Source organism: Melitaea cinxia, chromosome Z, assembly GCF_905220565.1.
Source record: "Melitaea cinxia chromosome Z, ilMelCinx1.1, whole genome shotgun sequence".
Lineage (NCBI taxonomy): Eukaryota > Metazoa > Arthropoda > Insecta > Lepidoptera > Nymphalidae > Melitaea > Melitaea cinxia.
Genome location: NC_059424.1, coordinates 2,709,467 through 2,728,126, shown reverse-complemented (window position 1 = coordinate 2,728,126; position 18,660 = coordinate 2,709,467). Strand labels below are relative to the sequence as shown.

General features: G+C 31.6%; 1 protein-coding gene across 1 annotated transcript in view; it reads right to left on the bottom strand.

Moving 5' to 3' along the window:
- The window catches only part of LOC123668485 (ecdysone-induced protein 78C-like), a 68,819-nt gene extending 51,335 nt beyond the window's left edge, over positions 1-17,484 (bottom strand). Inside the window, exon 1 of the mRNA XM_045602214.1 lies at positions 17,364-17,484. Coding sequence (XP_045458170.1) covers positions 17,364-17,484 — 121 coding nt within the window. The remainder of the gene's footprint in view (positions 1-17,363) is intronic.
- Positions 17,485-18,660: the final 1,176 nt, after the last annotated feature.

Here is an 18,660-nt window from a genome sequence, read left to right as displayed (position 1 = left end):
CATGCGTGAGTCTATATCCACTAACAGGTCTTATAAATCGACATATTGAAGAGTTTGAACGTCTAAGATGTCCTATAGATTTGTGATTTTATAACTTTCTGAAAACCGCCATTTATTATGATTTATCTAGAGCTCCCGTTTTCTTACATAGTTGTGTTTGCTCTCGAACGAAAAAAAAAACCGACTTGAATTATATTAAAAAGTGGGTTGGTATGGGTTGTCTGGAAGAAATGGCTAATTAGCCATAAGTCCGCCCATTGTACTTCACTGTCTGTAACTATATTTATGCTTTGTTTGTAATATATTTGTGGTGTACAATAAAGTATAAAATGAATAAATAAAAAAATCGACTTGAATTATATTAAAAAGTGATGCAATAAAAAATAGCCAAATACGCCTTATTACAAATTGAAATGGGATCACACGATAAGCACTAACTTACGATTCAAAATAGAATCTTTAAAATCGCTATACCAAGTTGACAGTTACCATTTAACAAACAATAAAAAATAAATGAAAAATACCATCGATTTGAGAGCTTTATATACTTAAAATATATCCTTAGAAAGGTAGGAGATATTTTAGAACAAAATTTAAAAAGCGACGCGGGTTTAAAATTAGAATCAAAACTTAGTATTCACAAAAAAACCTACATTCGAAAATAGTCCGCTTAGGGAAATCTATACAAATAAATAAAATTGGAGTGTCTGTTTGTAATATTAAAATAGCCGCTTTTCACTAAATGCATGTGGATGGATCTATCTATACACGGTACATATACCAAAGTGACATTTTTTACAATTTTTGTCTGTCTGTTTGTTCCGGCTAATCTCTGGAACGGCTGGACCGATTTGACGAGACTTGCACTGGCAGATAGCTAATGTAATAAGAAGTAACTTAGGCTACTTAATTTAGAAATTTATTTATTTTAGTTTTGCGAACTGAACAATAACTTTTTGTTAAATTTTACGCGGACGAAGTCGCGCGCACAGCTAGTTTGAAATATTTCCTTAGAAAGTTAGGACATATTTTAGAATAAAATCTAAAAAGCCACGCGTCTTTAAAATTAGAATCATAACTTAGTATTCACAAAAAATAACGTACATTCGAAAATTCTCCGCTTAGGGAGATCAAAAATAAATTCATAAGAATCTTTTTAATAAACATTGTATTACAGCAACAGCAAGAAATAGATACGTGTAATTACTTATGTATGCACGTAAGAAGTTATACTTCATTGACTAGCTAGCTTCACGTTGCTAACTTCTTCGTTGATTAGCTAACTTCGGTTTTTTTCGTGACGGTTTGCGCGCGCATCGTAAAAATTTATAATTCATAATTTCTTCCTAACACGCTAAAATAGGATAACTTAAAAAACAAAACTCATAATTATCTATGATAAATCATTTAATACGAAAAAAGTAGTCAAAAACGGAAATATTCTGCGTCTTACATCTATGTATACATATTGTCAATATCGCTTAAGTTACTGCATTCGTTAAATAATGCAAGGGTACTTCAATATTTATATCTAGTTACAATGTTTTTTATACTAATTAATTTTCAAATAGCTCATTTATTTACGTCATTCATTATAGGTAATTTTTTCAACTTCAACTGACAAAGTTTTACCGACTTGACTACTGATCCAAACTAGAACCCTCTTCTAAAAAGCTTAATAAAATCTTATTTATTACTTGAAATAATTTTGACTTCTTTCAACTTTTTAGTAAAAATTAAAAAACCATCAACATATAAGTATAAACGTACACTAAATTCAATAACATTTATTATTATTTTTCTTATTTAAAAACTACTAAAATAGCACATATGCACATGTATATACCTATATATTTTAGTTGTTCATAAACAAGCCATAAAGTCTAGGAAAGGTCACCACGGAACCACTCGAGACGCCGGATGTAGAACGAAATGTGACATATAAACGTACGTACTATAAAATTTTCATACCCGTTCATAAAACGTGGGTAACAAATAATAAATTGCTCTTCCACGGTCTATGTAATAGCATTTATAGTCTTGTATTGATAAATATACAAAACATTGCAAATTATATGCAAACCAACAAAATGGCGTACCTACAGTGAGAAATATATTAGACGTTTCCCGAGAACTTGTTCGTGTGGAGGTTTCGATGCTGTCCTACATGTTATGCTATTTCAGAGAAGTCTTCATTTTTATGAAAAAAGTAGTTTATGTCATTCCCAAGCCTCTAAACGAACACATTACAAAAATATTTCGATCCCTTGTTATAGAAAAAGCAAAAACAAATCTATCCCATGGTAATGGTATTTTTCGAAAAGTGTTCATTTTTGATTTTCTAGATAACCTATGTATAAAACATGCATCCAGGTTTGTTGAGGCGTATTTCCGCGATAATATAACAACCAAACACTTATCAAAATTTTACGTTTAAAATCTAAATAAATAAAAATGATTAAAATTGCCGAAACGTATGTACGCGTAAACTTCCGAGCGACTGTACCAAATTCGATAATTCTTTTTAAAGTTATAGTTCTTTTGGCGCGTTAGGGAAAAATGATAAGACTAAATTTTTACGATTCGAACGCGCACCGTCACAAAAAATCCGATACCCTTAAGTTAGCTAGTTTTGTGTTCGTTATTTTCAAGAAAAGTTTTGTATATTAAAAAAAAAAATCGATACTTTCAAGAAAAAAATAAGGCGCTACGAAGTTCACCGGGTCAGTTTGTACTTTAATAAAATAGTTCCCTTATGACATACTTAAAATATTATTTGTAATATTATTATATTGTTGGTTAATGTTTTTGTAATATTACTGACACTACAAAGATACGCAATAATGTCTAACGTTCTAAAAATTTAGTATAGTAGCTCCCGCTGATGAATCCCCATTCCGATGATTCCGATGATTGTAATTAGTTAAGCTAGCAATCTTTGTATATGTATTGATCGTTTTAAAATTTGCAAATCATTTTTAAGATCTAAATATCGCACAGCTAATTTGGTACTCTTATTTAATTTCAGTGACAAATCAATTTTATCCTTTTAGTTTGATGATAGAAGATGAACAAAAAAAAACAATGAAACCTCCAGTGTTTTGTCAAAATTTGCATGTTAATAAAAAAAATTTATTATTATTATTAGCTTTTATTTATTAAAACGAATTTAATTAAAGTTATTGTTTATAATTTTACGTTTTATGACTGAGAAGTGAGTCAAAATATTTTAGTATTAGTACGGGATTTAGTTTGAGTGCAGCTTTGTTAGCATTTAAACAAAGGCCGCGTGAGTCGCGCTAAGCTGGCTTCGTAAGACAAATTTCAAGTCCCTAACCTAAGCTAATGTGAAAGTCGGCTGGCTGGTAGGGCGACCGAGCACGGCTTATCGTCTTGCATAACGCGCGGCCATTGAACCCAGTGCCTTCGATCACCTCTCAGATTCGCTCCCAAGCGGAAAACAGATTAATTGTGTTACGTGGCCAATTTGTTTACTTATCATTTTGATATGTTTTTTTTTTTAATGTTTAATTAACGTTTTTTATTTTTATAAATTGTCATTCGCGATTTTAATTCCCTGATTTTTAAATGTTGTATTATGTACGAAAAACAGCTTGTATTAATTAATTACGCCAGTTTTTATCTTTAATATATAAACTCGCGTAATATGTATAGTAACAGTTTAAATGTCACAGGATAACACACAGATACCACTAAGGGATAACACAGATCCGCTACCACCTTGGAACTTAAAAAGCCGACCGGTGGCGGGATAACCATCCAACTGCTGGCTTTGAAATACACAGGCCGAAGACGGGCAGCAGCGTCTTCGGTGCGACAAAGCCAGCCCTGCGGTCACCAACCCAAAACAAAACACAAATCACCCACAAATGTGGGCAAAACACATGAGTTCACGTTATTTTTGGCGTCAACTTGTGGAGGCCTATGTCCAGCAGTGGACTATTTAGGCTGTAATGATGATGAATGATGAAATGTCACAGATCTATGTAAGAGCTTCGATATCTTGGGGGATTTAATAAAGAAATAGTATTGACTATTCCGAGATGTTCAACTTAGCTTCAACAATTGCAACACATTCACAGTTGTCTACTGAGTCATCTCAACTGCTACTGTGTCATTATTGTACTTACAGTATAGTGATGAATAAATAAATTAAAGTAAAAACAAAAACCTAAATAAAAAAAACATTCGAGTACTCGTACCTTAGGGTGATAATTATAAAAATTAAAATCAATTAGATCAAGTTACTATACCATATAATTTTTTTAATGACAATATATGTTGATAGTAAAAGGTTCAAATGAAAAGTTTATTTTTTTCTTTTTACACCACGATGTGACTCAATCAATGTAGTGAGGAACTAATTATTAAATAACTTAAACTGATCTGACGGGGAAAGGGGATAAACCTGCTAGTTTACCTAACTTTAAAAATGTATAAATTTGTAACGAGATTTCAAAGTAATGATAATACATAAAATTTTGAAACATACTCATATCAATTTGAGTACAAATTTCTCTGCGACGTTTCATAACATAAGCGGATGTACATTAAATTGAGTCAGAAAATAGATAGAGTGTCGCGTAGTCGATTGACGAATGACTTAAAAAGAAACCGTTTAAAAGCGAATACTAAGAAGAAGATACTGATATAGATGTAGAAAACAATTGACAATACGATACATCCCACGGCTTAGGGATATACCTCTTTCTCCATGTAGGAGAAGGATTGGAGCTTAATCCACCAAGTTGTTCCACTGCGGGTTGGCGGATATGTTCCCTACTATGAGTAGCGATTGCTATCAGAAATTTATTAACAACCGTGAAGAAAGCTTAACGTGCTCTCCAAAGCACGGTGGGGAGACCTACAAGAACAGCCATCCAAACCGGAAAGAAATATTTATACATATACAAATATCCATCCCGAACGGGAATCGTCTCTCTCGAACTCACAAACCGTCCGTTTTTTAGGTGACTATATGCACCACTACACCAGAGGGAATGTTTTCGACAAAAGATATAAAGCAACGTGGCAGACTAATCGTAGGCTTCAATCCTTCTCTATGAGAAAAGCATCTTTTGTCTTTTTGCTAGTAGTGCAATATAAATTAGAATACTTTGGGTAATTATAGTAATGATATACAAACACTAAAATCCTTCAGGAATCGTTGAAATGCATGTACGCACATAACTCCTAGATGACTTTATCAAATTGGACATAAAAATCTTTATAATTCATGAAAAAAATACGGCTGATAGAAGATCGCTGGGTCAACTCATCTATAACACAATATGAGCTCCGAACAACTTAAATAATAAAAAATTAATCCTTATTAATATCGATTATAACCTTTAATTTTTAATAAGTTTTATTTTGGCTCATCGGTATCTTAGTAGCGATTACGTTTCATCATCATTACAGCCTATACAGTCCACTGTGTGTTGCCCATAGTCACTACGCTGGGTAGGCGGGTTGGTAACCGCAGTACTGGCTTTGTCGCACCGAAGACGCTGCTGCCCGTCTTCGGCCTGTGTATTTTCAAGCCAGCAGTTGGATGGTTATCCCGCCACCGGTCGGCTTTTTAAGTTCCAAGGTGGTAGCGGAACCGTGTTATCCCTTAGTCGCCTCTTACGACACCCACGGGAAGAGAGGCGGTGGCTATATTCTTTAGTACCGTAGCCACACAGTAATAGTAGTACGATTACGTTTACATATACACATTAAAAATCTTTTTTCAGTACAATCCTCACAACTGTAACCTCTCTGTACCATTAGAATGATCTAGGGATCATAAATATTTATTGATGTATTTATACGATATAATTTTCTTTATTCATAATAATAATATGAAAACTCATTACTTTAATAAGATTAAAACAAAAAATAGAATTTAAAATAATGATGTACAATCTCCATGAAACAAAAATGTGAGTGTCCTTTTTATTAGACGAAAATGTTTCGTAAGTTCTATGTAATAAGCATAACAACAAATGTAAAATTACTGGGTTTGGGTAATCGATTCAGGCTGTAACATCCCACTGCGTACATAATTCTCTTTCTCCGTGTAGGAGAAGGATCGAAGCTTAACTACCCACGCTGCTCCACTGGTGTATGTAAATTTTCTTTAAATTATTATTTCGTCAATTTTTAAGATTTTCAGGAGATTTCACCGTAATTAAATTTTATACCGTAATAAATGTAATAAAAAATAATTATAGTTAACATACCACCCAAAAGCTCGTCTGTAACATATATATAATATCTTTAGAGCCTGTTTCACCGATGACGGTTAATGGTATTTGATATTTAATATTTTAACACTATGCCTTGTCAACAGTGAAAGACTTCGTTTCCAGATTTTGTTAGATTTGATTGTAATGCTCTCTACTGTTTGGCAATGCCATTTAAATTTGGTACCTATAGTATATATAATTTAGTCTTACGATATTTATTTATAGGAATAACTCTAAGATTTACTAAGAAAAATATTGACATGAATTTCGAAAGTTACTTGTATTTGTATCACTATACTTCCCAAGTCCTTTATACATAAAAGTATTAAAATATTTCTTTGCTTTGATTTATGGCAATGCTAGGCATAGGTTTCTTTCTCTGTGTTGGAGAAAGATCGGAGCTTAGTGGTGGAAACCACGCTGCTATACGGCGGGTTTGGCGGGTATATTCCTTATATGAGTGACGATCTCTATCGGATGTAGATAATAACAATAATAACAACAGGAATCACTTAACGTGCTCTCCGAGGCTTGATGGGAAGACTCAGAAGGACAAACATCTTAATCAGAAACAAATATTTGTACAATTACAAATATCCATCCCGAGTGGGAGTCGAACTCGCTGCTGTTAAGACGCCTACGCGGCATACTTGCCACTACACTAGAGTGGTTATTATATTAATAAAAAAATTATAGAAAGAATAGAATTAAGAAAATTAAAAAAAATATAGAAAGGTCATCATCAAGTGGTATGGATTGGCATTATAAATAAGTTATAAAGGGTCTATATTTATACGCATTCAAAATAACCATTTTAAATCACAAATTGCCCTTTACAGATGAATCAGTAAACAATTTTAGGATTCCGTATTTAGTCACAAGCCTGCCGACCTCCTATCACATACTTGGAATTTTAATAAAATTCCCATAACCCATAACATATATTTCTATAGACCTATACAAATGAACATCAAAAACAAAGTTAAAATAAAAATAAACATAAAAAGAAAAGTATGATTTCGTTTAATGCTTAGTTATAAAAAGTACCTGGGTGACCGAGCTTAGCTCGGTATTTTTAGGAAGTCGTGTTTTTTGGAAATCATATTTAAATATGAATTACATATTGATGAAATATGAATAATATTTTCCGATTTTACCGACATAATAATAAAAAATATAAACTGGTTATTAAAATAAAAAAATCATGACTACAATTTGAAAAAAAAGGAAAAAAAAGTAATCGATTTTAAGATATGGGGATTTGAACCGTGGTCTTTTCGGTCGATTCCGACAGACCGTTTTCTCACTTGAGCTATCACAACTTTAGTAAGAATTGCGAAATTTATCTCCGTATTCTAACAATATTGTAGCCGTAAACAGGGATAAAACAACATTTTCTAAAAATGAATCCTAGCTATATCGATTTATCGCCCAGATCCCCTGAATACTAAATTTCAAGAATAAGAAGAATACGAAGAATATATATATATATATATATATATATATATATATATATATATATATATATATATATATATATAAGAATTGCTCGTTTAGTAGTATTAGATATTGTGAATCGTTTCACCGGTTACTGAAAATGTATCTCGCACATACGTCACTAGGCCGACAGTGGGGTGTTTACAAATTTTTCACCCACCAGTAGCCAATTCAATTTTGGGCGCCCTACTGACCTCCGAAACTCGATACCCTGTTTCCTAGTATGAATACAGGCAGGTGCAAATCTAGCTTTCAAAAAGGTTGCGTAGGCTGTAAGGCCACCCGAAAATCGGCCAAGTGCTAGTCGCATTATTTCGACTGACCTTTTTTTAGTTAGCCAGGTTGTGGGCACGACAACCCATTTTCTGGATCAGAAATAAAATTTAGGCAAAATTTTGCCGCTCCTAAGAATTGCCTCCCTAGGCTGCAGCCTAATATTTTATAGAGAATGGAAAGAAGCAAAAGTTGGGTTCGTCTAATTTAACAATGTATAATTTTTTGGAACAAAGTTCCTTACAGCAGGCTTGAAGGAGATAGGGATTTTGCTGGGGCTAGCGAACTAATAACGGAAGTGACGTAATATCAGTCACACGACTGTATAATATGACTATGTAAGACCGAACTCATTTGACGTTAACAGCTATAAGTATTTGGCGTTTTTTGGTAAAATAATGAATTAAAATAGCTATCGTTGAGCTGTAGTAGAGTGTTAAGGTGAAATAGAAAACAAGTATCTGAAACCTGTTATCTGTAGGATGCCTCTATGTATAAGAATAAAATACTAACTTTATTTCACAGGACCTACATATATCAAAAACCGATACAGTTGAGTATAAGTCTTGAATATTTTTTATATATTCAGGCTAGTGGTGCTCGCGACTTCGTTCGCGTGGGATAAACAAAAAAGCTATTGTTCAGTTTGCAGAGTTATGAAATAAATGTTTTTTTTTTTTAAATAAAAGTAGCTTAAGTTACGCCTAATTACATCAGCCATCTGTCAGTGAAAGTCCCGCCAAAATCGGTCCAGCCGTTTCAGAGATTAGCCGGAACAAACAGACAGACAGACAGACAGACCAAAAATTGTAAAAAATGCTATTTCGGTATATGTACCGTGTATACATCCATACGCATTTAGTAAAAAGTATTTATTTTAATATTACAAACAGACATTCCAACTTTATTTACTAATACATTAAAGAATTGTACAAAAGGCGGGCTTAATGCTAAAAGCATTCTCTACAATTCAACCTTAGGACGTACAAGAGCAGAGATTTGTAGGTGTGCAAAATCGGGTATTAGTAAAATTCAGATAAAGATGAAGAAAGGAGGAAATATAAAGTAAAGTTAGTGGCTTAGTATATACATGAGCAAACAAATTCATATATATATAATGACTAGCCCGTTGGTGCAGTTTGTAGTGACCCTGCTTTCTGCTCCGAGGGTTGTGGGTTCGATTCCCACCCCGAGTCTGGGTGTAATATAAATATTTATTTATATATTTATTTATATATTTATATATGTATTATTTATAAGTATGTTTATCGCAAAAAAAAATGTAGCTATATACCAGTCGGGTGTAATCTATAACACAAGCATTAAGTTGCTTACTTTAGGAACAGACGACCGTGTGTGTATTGTGTAAATATTTATTTATTTATTTATATATATATATATTTATTCATATACCAATTTAACCAAATTTTATTTGTATAGATATATACGGTTACTTCTTCGGCTTGTTTACTTGGCTGATTTTTCACCTTTTAAAATATAAAGAAAAGATTTTATAAAAATACCACAAAAAACGAGTGTAGGTAGCAAAAGTGTTCATTTAATATACTAAAATACCCATAATAATTAATTAATTATCGTTAAGTAACTAAGATTCCTTATAAATAACTTCAAAGACGTACATTCTAAAGGCAAGAAATATTGATTTTTCCAGACAATATTTATTTCAGATGTACTTAGGTGAATTTCAAAGTGTCGAAATCTTTCGGATCTTCTCAGAATTTGAATTTACAACCCAGGGCAGATTCAGATTGAACTTAGTTCATCTAAGAATTCAAAGTCAATTCAAAGTCAATTCTGTTTTTCCGTAAATAAATTAAAATAGCTATTCCAAATATAGATTGAAATATTACGTATTTCATCATAATTTTGGTACATCTCGACCGATAAATATCAACCTAAATCGTACCTACATAATACTGATATCAAGTAGCGTTACGTTCCTGTGGTGGATAAATTTGCTGCGACAAACTGTTGGGATGCGCTGTTTTCAACGAGGGTAGAGTTGGAAAGTGGTTGTGATGTTATCAACCTTGGAAACATGGACACAACTTGGATACCTATGTTGTTTTCAACTTTGATGGTATAAAAACACAGTATTTTTAATTTAACGAATAATATTCCTATACCCCATCGAGTTGTCCCCGGGTCATATATATACTTATCTATTAAGTCTGATGAGACTGGGCGGTGAATATTACTAATAGAAGTCTAAGTACTTAAAAATATGTACAATATTTATGATAGTTGAAATCTTCTCGTTATAATTGTAGAACACGACTCAGAAAATGAGAACACTCAAGTAAACACTTATTTCACACTTCAAATCTATAGTTTTAACTACATTAAATACGTTATCACACTAATCACGTATACGCCATTTATCAAGTAGCAACGTTAGCCACGCAATAATTAAACTATAACTGCATCTTTACTTACAAATTATTTATATTTAAAGGACAACAATCCCGCCAATAGATCACAAAATGGCGATTGACCAATCAGAAAATTAGTATCAATTAATTTGAAGATGGTGTCACCATCTTTATGCTCTTCCGGTACTTTAAGAAATAACAATTACAGTAAGAACACTACAATTTTATAAAATTACAATCAATACAATCTTATAAAATTATTAGAAGCATAAATTTGAATGATAACAGTATTTATTTGGTAACTGCCCTGCAAAACAGATAATCAAGATGGCGACTGACTAATCGTAAAATAAGAGTAATATCAATACAAAATCTAATATTTCAATAATTTTCAGGATTACAAATTTAAATGCCAACACAATAATACAAAAAAAAGATGGGATTACATAAGATAAACATCCGATTTAAAATATATATATTGTTGCGTTGAATTGCCTATAACAATTCAAGTCCAATGTATTCGGCAGTGGAAGCCGAGCAGTTAATGTTAGCGTCTGAAATACATTAAGTTTAAACTAATAAAGCGATGCTGTATTGGTTGCTTTTTTATTATTACTCTTTTCTTTTTATTTTTTTTATTTTAATTTTTTATTTGATAAAATTTAACTTTTAATTTTTTAAATTAATTATTTATAATTAATTGAAATTTTTACTTTTTTATTTTTTTGTTGTATTTGTGCTCTCATGTGTTAGTTGTGTATTTGTAAGCAGCGTAGGTATGTGTCTCAAATAAATGTCTTTCTTTCTTTCTTTCTTTAAATACCACAAGGCGTGTCTAATTGGAGATATTCTTGATAAATTGGATAGCAGTTATCGGTTTTTCTTATAAATAACTGAACCCCCAACGGTCCCCTAACGCGATGTGTTTTTTTTTTTGAATTATTAAATACATACTTAGGTACTTTAAGATTGAGTTTCTTTAATTATTTTTTACTTTTTAAAGGCAACTCAACCTGAGTTGATGTGGTGATTGTGTCGGGTTTTTTTTTTAATTTTTAATTTAATTTTTATTTTATACTTTTTATAGGTATACTTACTATAATGTAGATTTTGTTTCTCCCCACCACATATATTTGCAGATATACATAGACAGACACGTCAAACTTATAACTCCCCTCTTTTTGCGTCCGGGGTTAGTAACAGCCTTTTACTAAATGCATATGGATGTATACACGATACATATATCAAAATAACATTTTTTACAATTTTGTCTGTCTGTTTTTTCCGGCTAAACGCTGAAACGGCTGGACCGTTTTTGACGGGACTTTCACTGGCAGTTAGCTGATATAGTAAGGGCTAACTTAGGCTACTTTTATTTTAGAAATTTATTTACTTTATAACTCTGGGAACTGAACAATACTTTTTTTGTTAAATTCCACGCGGACGAAGTAGCGGGCACAGCTAGCTTAAATTAATTATGTTCGAATTTCGACCAATGAGCGACCGCTAATACATAGAAATCGCTATATATATATATATACTGACTTTCAATTATGATCTTATAAGTATATATTAGATAGACTAAGTTACCGCTACGAGTATATCACATGATTAAAACATTATGTGATAGTTTGATGTCGATTATAATAAATTAAAACAGACATGTAAAAGTAAGAAGGGAATAATTAATTTACCTTGTACCATTTTTTACATAACTTGTGTTCACATTTTATGCACCAACTACAACAATGTTAAGACTATTACGACGACATCAATGTTGTTGCAAATAGAAAATTAATCAATAGCTCTCCTACTATTTTACTGATGTATTTCTGAACTTCGAAACCATTATGCTTATAATATTTATTGAAAATGTTATAAATCCGTAATCCCTGTTTTTCCGACATAAGAGGGCAAAATAGATACGTGTATAAGAGTTTTCTAATATAATTGAGTCGTTATGAAAAAAAAAGACAGTTATTCGTATAATTAATTTTTTTAGTTTTTACTAATTATTGAGTTTTGATCTTTTATAAAGTCTAAGTGTCTAAATGAGGTCAAATAATCCACTATTTCCAATTTATACTTTCAATTTGTGATTCCAATTCTTACGGTATGTGATTTTATCTATACTAATATTATAAAGAGAAAAGATTTGATTGCTTGTTTGTTTGTTAGCATCGAATAGGCTCTAAAACTACTGAACCGATTTGAAAAATTCTTTCACAGGTGGGAAGCTACACTATCCGCGAGTGACATAGGCTTTATTATATTTTCAAAAAATTTGGGGGAAAATGTATTTTGAAATTTTGAAATTTTTGTTAAATACCCGTGCGAAGTCGGGGCAGGATGATAGTGTGTAATATAGAAATGCATGCCTCAGGGTTGTCATTTTTGATTATTTTTAAAATATATTTCAATAATTGTTTTCATCCTTAATTATTTACGAGAAATTTAGTAAAATAAAATAAAAATACCTCAAATTCAAAGACATATAGAGATTAAATTTAGGAGCAGAGGTTTGTCAATATAATCAAACGCTAAGACCACAGAAAACTCATGAATGAAATACACAAAGAAAATTAGTAAGTGGAAAAAAGTACAAATGTAAAATGCGTTATTTTTATATAACTCGGTCGGAAAACAAGCGTACGGTTCACCTGATGGTAAGCGATTATCGGAGCTTATAAAACAACACCAGAAACATCGCAAGCGCGTTACGTATAGACAGCACCGGCAATAATACAACCATCGAAAGCGCTTTGCCGACCCTACCCTCAATCCTCGCCAGGAGCTCTGGCCACCTTACTCGCCAAAGGAACACAACACTGCTTCTGTAAGGTCCGAGGTACTTCCCCAGTTGGGCTGCTCCTGATTTTGAGCAGGACATTTTCTGCTATGCCCAACCTCAGTTAAAATGATTATTTATTATTGCTCGGTGAACCACATAATATAAAAAGTTAATAAATGGTTAAAATTACACACGAAGAAAAGAAGTGATAAACAACAATTACAGATGAATTAAAACCTTATTAAGATAGCAAATACGAGTATATGCGCGGAGGAATAATAATAATATATAATAATACGAATATTAATAATATCCTTCTTTTTCAACTAAATCATGAAAATAACAAAAATAATTACCCCGAAAATAGATTGTTATTTCGTGTTTGCTAAACTGATGACTTTGCTTGGGTATATATTTTTATATTCAAATAAAATGTATTTGATTGCTATATTCAATGAATAACTTTTGAAGTAAAACTTCTTTACGCACGCTTGACTTGAGAAATAGAGCGTTACGAAAAGTGTAATCGGGTGAGGCGAACGAAAGTTGAGAGGGAAATATAAGTTAGTGAAGATTGAAAGAGAGTGATTGAGTTGCGTTTCGTAAGCTTCAATCGTGTGGTCTAAAGCACGTTCGTTTTTCTTTTTTCTTCTAAATATTAAATATATAAAATTTTAATTTTAAATTTTTGTTAAGAATTCCTCGTCGTTAATAAAAGTTTAGTGCTTAAAGGTATTTTACTATGGCTTTATTTAACTTAGTATTTTTAATTAGTAATTAAACGTGATTTAGTGATGAAATTTCCGTTACATTTAACAAAAACAAAGAATGTTGTTCTCTAATAAACGAAAATAACAGGGACATGTCTCTTCAGTTGAGAGCCTGTGTGATATCTGTAAGCAATTAAGTGTATATTGTAGTTATGAAAAGTGAATAATAAGGATATTTAATGACGAAAATCCATCAAAATTGTATACAAAATTTGATCCGACGTAATATAACACAACATAAATATAAATTCTTTCTTCTTTTCTTCTTTCGAATTCGCGGGTTATTTATTTGTTATAATGTTATGAGTTAAATTTTACAACTTACTAAGTCAAATTTAATACTATGCATTCTATCAGGTGTTATATTTTCTTAAGTTATAAATTTATCTAATATATTAAGTTATAATTTATTTATCTTTGGCAGATTTATATGTCGTCCGAAAAATGCCTAAAAAGCTCGATGGTAACGCAATCTACCAGGAACAGTTGTGAGTTCAAACCAATATTCCCAAACCAATCCAACCAAACCAAATTGGCCCAACAATTACCTAACATACATGTGTACAGAAGAAATGTATGCATAATGGAAATGATATAGGATAGATACTAAATGCAAAAATAATCGCAATTAATAAGGCCGACATATTGAATAAAATATTCAACTAAATTACTAGTCGCTTCTGGAATTATTCGAACATATTTCAATTTCAGCAAAGATGGAGCGATAGTTCATCTGTCATTTCTACCTTGCGGTGCTTTACGCTTTGCTTCTATTTCACTCGATTTTCGCACGAGTCATTTAATCGATATTTACTCGAATCGAAAATCGAAATAAACTATTTTGTGTTCATATTAATACACAAATCAGATACCTATATATCCCCACGCATGCATAATAATTTATTGATATTAAAAAAAGTCTTTTACATATATTAAATCTTGTATATTTTCTATATGGGCTTTTAATATTACAACATTTTTTAATATCACACGGCTTACTATAGATATTATGTTCAAAGCTTAGATCGTATTCGTTTCAAAGTTGTAAAATTTAAAAAATATTTTTTTTCACAGAACAGCTATTGAACGAGACTGTTATGTAAATGTTCAACGTGTATGTACATTTTCGGCACAGTAACTGGTGATATACATATTCTATCAAGATCGTCTATGTCCACAAGTATGAATGCGGAAACTCGAATACATAATGAATATCGAAAACGAAACTAAGAAATTCTGTGCAGTTCTTTTTTTTAATGAGGTATAGAGAACAAAATTTTGGTATTATCACAGTACAATGTCGACGAGGAAAAAAACTTGAGATATTTGATGATCTAACAAGACGTGGTTCACGTTTATCTTTTTGTATACTAGTCTACCGTTCGCGACTTTTCCTGCTAGATTACACGATTTTGGCTGTTTCGTTTTCTGGCGTTAAAATATAGCCTTTGTCAGTCAAAGAACGTAACATTCTCCTGATGACAGAATATTCAATGTCGATCCTGCAGTTTTTGGATTTGCCTATTACAAGCAAACAAAAGAATCATTTCTTCCCACTTCTCTCTAATTAATACCTTTAAACGAGCAATTCTGGTATATTCTTATATATGAAATTCTCGTGTCACGTGTTAGTTATCATTCTCCTCCGAAACGGCTGGACCGATTTTGTGTGCATATCGGGCAGGTCTGAGAATCGGCCAACATATATTTTCATAGCCCTATGTTATAAGGTGGATTAAGGGAGTTAATAACACATATGGCAAAATAACGTTTGTGGGATCAGCTATATATACATATGACCTTGACTTAGTTGTTATATATACAAGAAGTATTATCGTATTAGTCTTGCTCTAAATATAGTTACAAAGAAAAAAACAGATCTTTTTCTGTCACAAGCAGAGGAGGTTTCATTGTACCTATCAATAGCCCGGTACACAAACATTTGACTAATACCAAGCGTAAGGAGAGTTTTAAAAATTGTATTTTGCTCCATGCCTACTTTGTGTAATGCAATCACAGCGATTCGTTTCTCTTTATCACCCCACTCAATTTAATATCACAAAATATTTTACATTGTATTGTTGTTTTGTTTAAAACTGTTTTTTAGGTACTGGCTTTATCATAAGGCTGTATAGTGTTTTATAGCCTATAAATTTACAGCATAAGTAAACACTTCTTCAAAACTTATATTTATTTGTTATTAACGATCCATTTTAAAAATCTGTCCTCCAAGTCTGATTTCATGGTGCGTTGGTAAACCACGAGCTATGAGGTATAATAAAACATTCAACAATTATACCTTCTCAAACGACAACATATTTTTTAACAAGAATGAAATAATAAAAACGGGAAAAAACGCGCGGGTAATTCAGTTCGCCTGTTGACCAAACCGACAAAGATATCGGAGTGGTAAAACTAAATAACAGATCCAGCGAAAATCATAAACTTATAATTAAATCAAGATAACCAACCAATTATCTCAATTACGCGGCTATAATATGTCAAATGCTATCTTGAGCTTGTCTGTCGATAAGAATATTAAACTCTAGAATTGATATGTATAACGAAATATTTAAATTTTTGTTGAAAATATCTCGTTTAAAATCTAATATATAAAATTTTCGTGTCGCGGTGTTTGTTGACTAACTCCTCCGAAACGGCTGGAGTGTGAAATTTTGTGGGCATATCGGGTCTGAGAAACGGCCAACATCTATTTTTCATACCCCCCCCCCCCTAAATGATAAGCGTGATCCACCTCTAAATATTTTTATTTTTTACTTCTTTGACAACATTTTTTTTTATTTTATTATGATTTAGCATTAAAAATACATACAACTCGAAATTTTCACCCTTCTAAAATCAACCCCTATTCTTTAATAACGTTTAGGGGCAAGACACCCTTTTCCGGGTCAGCTATTATATTATAAAATAATTACAATCGCTATTTTGCGTAACATATTTAACATATTTTCATATGCAAACGAAAGAAAGAAGAAGAAAGAAAGAAAGAAAGAAGAAAAGAAAGATTTTATGCTGAAAAGAAAATTATCAACCCTCTTATTATTTTCAATTCTATTACAGACAAATAATTTATTATTATGTAATTTTTATTATATTCTGTTTAAATAATATTCGCATGTAAAAAATAATTTCTTATTTTCTTATTAATTGGAGGAACCATATCCTAATTATATATAATCCACAAAATAAATACATTCATAACAAAAATATCTATGTTTCATTTAAAGATAATAATTATAAATAAAAAATATTAATCTTCTTTTAAAGAAATATAAAATATGCAACTGAAAATAAAATTAATAAAAACAAAAATTAGTCACTGAAGCAAAATATATACATAATGTAAATAAAACACATAACACACCTTGTTTCGGCTGGGGTGGTTGAGCTTTATCAAAAAATGATAGGGCGAACTCGTTCGTCTCGATGTTCAAGGGTTGCGGTGCGCGAACGCACGAAGCGGGAAGACCGCTCCATACGTCCATGTTCCCAGCATAATGCACACCCGCCACGGCAAGCGTTACAACGCGCACTAACCAAACCAAACTTTATGCTCGGGCCAAAAGCTAACAGCCTACACCGGCAGCGGCCCACGCGCCGAAGCCCCCAGTGAGAGGTTATTCAATTTATTACGGACTTTTTTCCAATTATGTGCAGGTATTACGTTTTAATCTAGGGTGAACAAACAAAACAAGTCTAGTAAACTGTAACGTTCAATGATACTCTTTGCTACGAGTTTTCGTTATTTTTTTTTTTTTTTGTTTTGCTGTTTGGTTTATTTCAAATTTCTGTGCTTGTTTTCACTTTTCTTATCGTAAAATAAACTAATAATTTGAATTTAAATTTTAGTGCTAAAAATTAATACTACTGCTATTTATTACGTTATATGTAAAAGCTTAGTAATTATATGGAACAAGTATAAGCTTACATACATATTATTATAATAAATGATACCAAATTTTGAAATTGAGAGTGACGTAATTACTTTTTTATTAATGTGAATAAAAAAATGATAAAGTAACTATATTAAGCACTAGTTGGGGTGAAACCTTCAAAAGACTTATTGATATTCAAGCTAAAATTTGTAATTCTTATAAGAGCGTTGCTGCCGGTGACGTGGGTACGACGGGGCACGGTCTCACCGAAATATACAGTTTTGTTCAACAAAATTACGTGCTTACATATTATGTCAACCTCTATTTAGGAAGAAGGATATCTCGGATAGGTTTTGAAACGTTCATATCGACTACTTGAGATTTTTACTATATACAGACTGTTTTTGGATTAGATCAATACCATTTTTTTAGACTTAGACACTCGCGGTTTCCAAACATAGTCTATTTTTAAGTATAAAACCTCAGGACCTTAGGAAACACCCTTAGGAAAACCAACGCTGACTATTCAAAATATAATTTCGAAGGAAAACATACTTGTATGATACATTGTTAATATATATTACTTATAAAAAAAATTGAAATTTTGACATACGATTATTCGTCAATTTTAATTTTCTTAGTAATTGTAAAAAAAAGAGGTAACAATAGTTTTTCATAAAGCTATAACGCTAAACGCGTTCGGTGTTTTAAATATTTACTTGTAATTTTTCAATAGATGAAATAATTATATTACAATTATTTTAATTTTTACAACATAACAAAACT